The sequence below is a fragment of the Formica exsecta genome, unplaced genomic scaffold, assembly GCF_003651465.1.
Source record: "Formica exsecta isolate Colony F162 unplaced genomic scaffold, ASM365146v1 scaffold451, whole genome shotgun sequence".
NCBI classification, from domain to species: domain Eukaryota; kingdom Metazoa; phylum Arthropoda; class Insecta; order Hymenoptera; family Formicidae; genus Formica; species Formica exsecta.
Genome location: NW_021851748.1, coordinates 314,776 through 323,132, shown reverse-complemented (window position 1 = coordinate 323,132; position 8,357 = coordinate 314,776). Strand labels below are relative to the sequence as shown.

The window sequence follows — 8,357 nt, the reverse complement described above, 5'->3', positions numbered from 1 at the left end:
TATGGACGAAAGGGATTGTAAAATAGAAGACATCCTCATCGTAAGTTGGAAGGCCCCTACTAGAGATCAGAAATTTGAGACGGTTAAAAATTGTTTGAAAAATGAAATCTAATGGGTAGTTATTGTCCAGGAGAATTTTTATGATAAAGTCCAAATTTTTTTGGTGAAATTGTGGATGTGAAAGTAAGAAAGCTCTATCAACAAGGCCAATAATGGTACCTCTTTTTTGGCATGTCGGATGTTGAGAAAGAAAATTAAGATACCGACCCGAAAAAGTAAGTTTATGGAACCAGTTAATAAGCGGTTGTTAATTAGAAGTATTGAGATATCTAAAAAGTTCAATTTATCATTGTCAGCAATTTCTAAGGTGAATTGGATTCTAGGATGTAAGGAATTAAAAACATTAAGCGTGTGATCCATAAGATAATATGGTGCAGTCATTGCGATATCATCAACGTATCTAAAGTAAAAGGATGGAATGAAAGTCAATGTTGAAAGAGCTTTCTCTTCCAAATCTTGAAGGACTATGTCAGCTATGATGGGAGATAATGGGGAACCCATAGGAGTGCCATAAGTTTGTTTATAAATTGTTCCATTAAATGTAAAGAAAGTAGAGTTCAAAACAAATTTTATCGCTAAGATAAACTCCGCTGGAGGAATGGAACAATTGTTGGAAATGAGATCTATTCTTTTCTCGACACTCTCAATGGCAAGGTCAATAGGGATGTTGGTGAATAACGAGATCACATCCAACGATAGCAATTTGAAATCATCAGTTACTGTGACATTCGACAGATTTTTAGTTAATTGAAAGCTATTGACAATGTTGCTATGTGCTTTAGGAAAACTTTTCAACATGATTTTATGAAGGAAGAAGGCAAGATGGTATAAAGGGCTATTCAACGAAGAAACTATGATTCGATACGGACAGTCACGTTTATGTATTTTTGGCAGTCCGTATGCTCTAGGGAGATTGCCGTCACTACAATAAAGAGTTTTGTATGTAGCGGATGAAATATGATTGGAATTCTTCCATCTAGTTAGTAGTTCGCGTAAAGATGTTATCAGTTTCTTAGTAGGATCTTTAGAAAGAACAACGTAATTCTCAGAATCACTCAATGTATTGTTCATGTTAACAAGATAGGCATTTTTATCTAGAGCCACAGTCACATTCTCTGGAGTCGTATATGCTGTAAATTTTAGCATGCCTTTCACTGATTCTTCCAAGCTAACAATGAAATTTATTAAGAATATTGAAAACAACCTCAGACATCTTCCGGCCTATGCTCAGCTATCCATCAGAAACCGAGCCTCCTCTCTTATTAATAATCTTCCTTCGTATTCTCCTTCTCAGGTCGGAGTAAATCTGACTTTAAATCAACTTTATCGTAAGACCAAAAAATTTTTTAATTGATAATTCCAATCTTATTCTCACCAGGGCTGATAAGGGAAATGTGACTGTGGCTCTAGATAAAAATGCCTATCTTGTTAACATGAACGATACATTGAGTGATTCTGAGACTTACGTTGTTCTTTCTAAAGATCCTACTAAGAAACTGATAACATCTTTACGCGAACTATTAACTAGATGGAAGAATTCTAATCATATTTCATCCGCAACATACAAAACTCTTTATTACAGTGACGGCAATCTCCCTCTTTCAACATTGACTTTCATTCCATCCTTTTACTTCAGATACGTTGATGATATCGCAATGACTGCACCATATTATCTTATGGATCACACGCTTAATGTTTTTAATTCCTTACATCCTAGAATCCAATTCACCTTAGAAATTGCCGACAATGGTAAATTGAACTTTTTAGATATCTCAATACTTCTAATTAACAACCGCTTATTAACTGACTGGTTTCATAAACCTACTTTTTCGGGTCGGTATCTTAATTTTCTTTCTCAACATCCGACATGCCAAAAAAGAGGTACCATTATTGGCCTTGTTGATAGAGCTTTCTTACTTTCACATCCACAATTTCACCAAAAAAATTTGGACTTTATCATAAAAATTCTCCTGGACAATAACTACCCATTAGATTTAATTTTTCAATCAATTTTTAACCGTCTCAAATTTCCGATCTCTAGTAGCGGCCTTCCAACTTACGATGAGGAGGTCAATAATAAAATTGTCTCATATTTTACAATCCCTTTTGTCCATACCATCTCGCACAAATTTAAAATCATCATAAAAGATCTTGACGTCAAGCTTTCTTACTGTAGTCTTAATAAATTATCATGCTTTATTAAGGTACATAAAGACATCCTTCCCAGTGCAGCTTGCACTAATGTCATCTACATGATCAATTGTGCAGATTGTGATGCATCTTATGTAGGTCAGACAGGCAGGAGACTACAGACGAGAATCGGGGAACACCGCAACCACATACGTAGAAATACAACAGTTGCTTCGGTGATTACCGATCATAGATTAGAGTTTGACCATGATTTTGACTGGAACTATGTCCGGATTTTAGACAGCGAAAAATATCTAAACAAACAACTGATATCTGAGATGTTGTTCATAAGGAGACAAATTAATGGTCTGAATCTGCAAACGGATACCGAGGCGGCTCATATTGCTTTTTATTTGCTTACATTTATTATTATTATTTGAGCCTATGTCTTATTATTTTTTAAATTTATCGTATTTTTAAACGCAAATATCCATGCCGGAATCAAATAAAATTTTTGAAAAAGAGGACAATTATCCTTTTCTTGTATTTTTAATTCTTAAACATTAGCGACCAAATAATCACGAATACAAGACGCAATTTATCAAGCGCGTTTGCCGGTGGATAAAATGTAAATAATAAAAAAAATTAAGTAATATAATTTAGATTGTCTATTTGGAACAATACGTTTTGATTAATATTTCACGGAATAGCAACCAATCGATTGTTAACTTTACAGATGCTGTCGGTGAGCCAAGGAATGGGGGTCGGCAGCAGCGGACGCGGCGCATCGGCGGGAGATGACCCAACCGCTGGTGCGGCGAGCGGTAGAGGCGGTGGCGGGGGCGGCGGCGATGCCAGGAGACGTCGCGACGTACAGGAGGTGATGATCGCCGCGGCGAGAGATCGCGCGATCCGCGCGGACAGCGTCCGGCAGGATCTCGCTCTCAATCTACCGCCGCGACTCGAGCTCCCGGACGGCGAGGAACACCCATACGGGGCGCACTCGGATCTTCATCTCCGTAACCCGGAACAGGTAAGAGCAAAGAGCGCAGCTTCCGTGCGGAGCTTTGGTAAGACAAAAGATTACGCAAAAAGTCTGGCATTCTCTGTTCTTTGTACTAATGAATTTTATCGTTTTTAGGAGAGCGAGATCTACCAAAAGTGCGTGCGAGCACCTCCGAATCGCACAGTGTTTGATAGCGAGAGTCCGCCGCCTTATCGGACCCCACCGCTTAGTAGCAGCCAACACATCCATACGGGGCTGCTCGATCTGCCCGGCGACCGGATATCGCGAAGTCAGAGCCCTAGCAGCAGCAATTTATTACTGAATACTGCTCGCTCAATGTTCAAGATGTTCCCGAGCCATACGACGCCGTCATCGACGTCGATGCCGGTCAGCAAACCGCCCTTTTCCAGTTATTCCGAGTCCAATAGTAACGTGAGCAGTAATCTGAGCAGTAGCAATCTGTCCAACATCACCGTGGTGCCCTGCGAGACCGATGAGAGCCGGCAAGAACAGCAGCAGCAGCAGCAACAACATCAGCAGCAGCAAGTCCATCAAAAGGTCTGATCCGCGGTGTCCTCCTTCTTCGATGCCATTGTCGTCATTGTCGCAGTCGCATCGTCCGATTCCGAGAACGAGAAATGGTTTTCAAGATCGTTTTGTGCGACTGCAACGACAACGACGATGCCCTTCAAGACTGATTATCGGAAGAAACGTCAACAAAGAATAGATCCCATCGGTCGTTCCATCAAATTCAGCAACGAATATCGCATATACGTGAAAGAAGATATCATCCCGGCCGGTGGTATCCACGTTGAATCGTTCTTCCGGCGTTCTTCTATAAAGAAATAGAGAGAGAAAGAGAGAGAGAGAGAGAGAGAGAGAGAGTGAGAGAGAGAGAGAGAGAGAGGGTCGTCCGTTCGTGGCCTAAAGGAGGGCCGGCGGAGGTATAGAATAGCCGGCTCCTGATATAGCGACTGAAGAGTCAAATCAGTCATATCAAGACTGCGCTCAATCGCCGTGCGTTGATTCACGCCTCTGTTCTCTTTGTCTTTTCCATTGTGAGAGTCGATGCGCCGCCACCGTCATCGTCGCCGACGCGTCTCATTGTGCAATTCCACATGCGGCCAGTGTCTAGCCTAGATCTCAGATTATTCCAAAGCGGTGGCACGAAGATTACGATGTTGCTTCGAGCGTCGGCATCAGAGGAGAAGCGAAAGTAAAAGCGCAAGACGAGTGAGGGAGGCGGTCGAAAGCCAGCGTGGAAAACGGGGCGTCATCAACGCGCGACGCAAAGCGATGGCCTACCCTGGAACAAGAAGCTCTCCTGTCCAGGAATTACATGGCGAGAAGCTTCGCTTCGAGGAGACATGAGTTTAGCGACTCGCATCCATATGGACTCGGCGACGAAGCGGATCCGCCGGATTACCCTCTTCCAGCTCTCGACGGAGGCTCGACATCGCGGAAGTTTGTTCATCGCGCGCGACAAAGACTTAGTAAATTATTTATTGCCGATATATAACATTTTATTCGCGACGGACGGCTGCTGCGCGACGGCCGGACGGGACGAGTGCGGTTTCACGCGATGGTGGTTGTGGAGAAGAAAAGAAGAAGAAAAGAAACGGACGGACGGGACACGAGTTATTGTATGATCGTTTGTTGCGTGAGTGCGAGACCAGGCGTGCGTACGAGTAAATGCAAGCGCGCGTGTGCGGAACGAGTAGAAAGAAAAACGCGCAAGAGGCGCGGCTAATTGCAGGGTCGAGAAAAAAAAAAAGAGAGAAAGAAAGAGAAAGAGCGGATCCGTGCGCGCGCGTGTTTGTGTATGCGTGTAAGGAGCTATAGGGGGATAATGTAGTGCCAAGAGTGAAAACGGAAACTCTGTACATATTAGGCTAGGTAGTTCAATATCAATATACTTATTACGACTAAAAAAATGATATGCTACATACCGATTTAAAAGTAAAACATCAAACATACGTTACAACACGCATACCATTAAAAACACGAGATGGCCGGCCGTACGAAACCGTAACGGGACGCGCACACGTCTCAGACTATATATTTTTCTGGCATATATATTCTTTAAGTCGTCGAATATATTCTACCTCGAATGCTATATATTTTGCAATCGACAATATTGAGATTCCGATTGACGTTAATAAAGGAATTCATTAATTTATTTTTGATTTTGATGATGGTCTGTTTATATTGTTGTATTCGCGTCAAATCGATATATCTACGTGTAGTTTAGAGAAAAAAAAATAAGAAAAATTGTAGTCTATTATCGTATATCTATTTGACGCGAATGCAACAAATAAAAGCGCAAGTTCTTATCATGAAACAAGATTTACAAAATTCGTCACAACTGCAATATAAGAAAGGATTAAAAATTGATTTTTCCGACATTAACGTTGAATTAAATCATTCTTTTTCTTTCATTCTAGTTTAAAATCATAATTGTAATATGAGAAGATGAAGCATCAACGATTCCATGGCAGATATTATCTAGTTAACTAATTTATGCTTTTATATATAGCAGGATTTTTTTCTATCTCTTTCTAGGTTATCGATATAAGATAATCGATAAATGTAAGAGAGGAAGAGAGAGAATAAATGAATAATCAATCATAGTGTGTGTATATTCAAGTATCGAGGAAGAATTAAACGATCGTTTTTTGTTCGATAAACATTATTTTGCAGATAGACAAATTATTTACATTCAACGCGTATGGCGTGTGTAAAAATAAATAATAATAAATCGATCAGAATGTGCGTCCCCTTTGCGTTCCGAACGGCTTGGACTGTGTCCGACATAACACTATCTTTATTATTATTCAAATAGATAAGGCCTCAGTTTTGACAAAATAGGACGAGTTCTGTTCGGATGAGGATTCGAGCTCGATGATGCGTTTTATATCTCGCTTTGCAGTCTAATAAATAAAACCGCACTTAGATTTCAGTATAATTTACTCTAGCAAAAGTCAATATGATAGATTTCCATTTTTATAGATTTATAGATTTATCAATGGCTTATATCTATAATGAACTATCGCAAATTAATACAATCTGATTCAGGATTATCTTTAAGACATCATCGATATCTCATATTGTCTAGAAATGTATTTAATTTTCGAAATCGAAATACACATGGACAATTCATTCATGCGGAAAAGACGAAAAAGCGAAAACGCCTCGTTAATTTCGAATCTTAGTTTCGAAACAGAGCGAATCATTCGATTATTTCACATGAGAAGTCATCAATTATTATTATATTTCTTAAGAGTCCACGACGCAGGGAGAAATTGCAATGAAATTATACATTTCCCTTTGTGATTACGGATCGTGCGTGGCATACGAGGAATGCGCGAGATAGAAGTAAAAGATGCCACGCGCGTAGAGCCGGATATCAACTCTCGTGTGCACTTCGTTGGCGTGAATAATTTCGCGAGCTTCCGCTTCGTTTCCGAGGGAATGCCGAACTGGGTTGGCGCCCTTAAATCTCGGGATTTCGGATTCTAGTTAAACGCACAAAATTCTCATCACCCGTGAATATTGACACACACTGTTCGGCGCCCAAACCGATGCGTGTAACGTCTCGAGACGGCGAGATCCTCTAATTATCGTTATATAAATTCTCTTCCTAAGCGAGAAGAAAAATTAAAATTGTAAATTGTAATCTTCGAGAGAATGTCCGGGCAAATGTGTGCGCACGGCGACGTTGTTTCGTTTCATGTTCATTGGTCGCTGTGTCGCGCGAGTCGAGGGAGGAAATATATCGTCTTTCTGTTTCACCTTTAAAATGTGTTCACACGCGCATGCAATATTAGACGACGAGATTTAATCGTATTTTATTCGTAAAGAAATTAGAGCGCGTGCGGAGCGAAGCGATCGAGAAGGAATATCGGAAAGAATGTCTGATATCTCTTTTTTTTTTGTTTTTTTTTTTTTTTTTTGACTTTACCTTTTCCTTTTTTGTGCTTCCTGGATGGCGAGAAAGAGAGGGAGACGGAGAGGGAGAAAGAGAGAGGGAGACGGTAACTACAGTACGGAAGACCAAGATACCTTCCATCCATATTTATTATGTTTATGTGTTCACAATGTGAACGTTAAGACAAACGCGGAAGCGCGATTAACAGAGAGAGATTCCGGTTATAAACGACTGTATCTATAAAAAAGAAGTTGCGACAAGACGCAACTCCTCTCGAGTACGAGGCATGAGAAAAACTTGGCGGGAGATATTCGGCAACGCTTCGAGGCAGAGACAGCACGGTTACATATCATTTTAATCAAATAAATAATTGTACCACATATCCGGTATTCTTCTTTTTCTTTCTCTTTTGGAAATTCGTTGTTATCAGAATGCGGTTTTACCCGGACCAATAATTTACAATTACGGTATGTGAACACGAGTGCTTTTAATGGTTTTTTTTTTTTTTTTTTTTTTTTTTTTTTTTTTTTCGAATTCACCTCCATATCGCTTTCTCTCTTTTCGCTTCCTCTTCTCGTTCACTACAATCTCGTTCTCTCGTACACCCGCATTCGTTTCTTCAATACGTAATAGGAAAGATGAATGTATTTGTATATGTGCGTTTGAGGGATAGAGAGATTACAGATGAGCGCGAGAGACGAAACGGAATGAGAGGAGGACACAATGGGAGCGGAATTCAATAAAAATGTTGTATAATTCGATGGGTCCTGTGCAAGTTTTGGTTAAATTTGCGACGTCGTCGATTATAGATTGAATTTAAAAAACGACGACGCGAGCGCGAGATATTTTAGACGATAAGTTCTAGGCGAAATAAAATTTTTAGCGAGCTATTATCGATTACTATTATCGCTATCGGACATCGTGATATATCTAGCAATTTGTTAATTGGGATTTTGAGAGGTGCGAGACGTTTGAGTATAATCGTGGCCTTTCGACACGAAAGAGAGAGAGAGAGAGAGAGAGAGAGAGAAAGACAAAGAAAGAGAGAAAAAGAGAGAGCGACAAAAGCGGTCCGAGATGAAATATTCTTTTGTGTCTCTGCCCGAATCCACAGCTCAACCATCGAGATTGCTATATTAAACGATTTGAAAGCAAAAATTGTATTTTACGTCGAGTTTAATTGTTTAACAAAGTTGCTAAAGTTACTAAAGTTTACTAGAATATCAATCAAAT

The 8,357-nt window shown here is 40.1% G+C and overlaps 1 protein-coding gene across 1 annotated transcript in view; it reads left to right on the top strand.

The window, feature by feature from the left end:
- Positions 1-7,148, top strand: part of LOC115240828 — a 92,918-nt gene extending 85,770 nt beyond the window's left edge. The window contains exons 3-4 of the mRNA XM_029816213.1: positions 2,927-3,223; positions 3,332-7,148. Coding sequence (XP_029672073.1) covers positions 2,927-3,223; positions 3,332-3,760 — 726 coding nt within the window. The 3' untranslated portion in view covers positions 3,761-7,148. The remainder of the gene's footprint in view (positions 1-2,926; positions 3,224-3,331) is intronic.
- Positions 7,149-8,357: the final 1,209 nt, after the last annotated feature.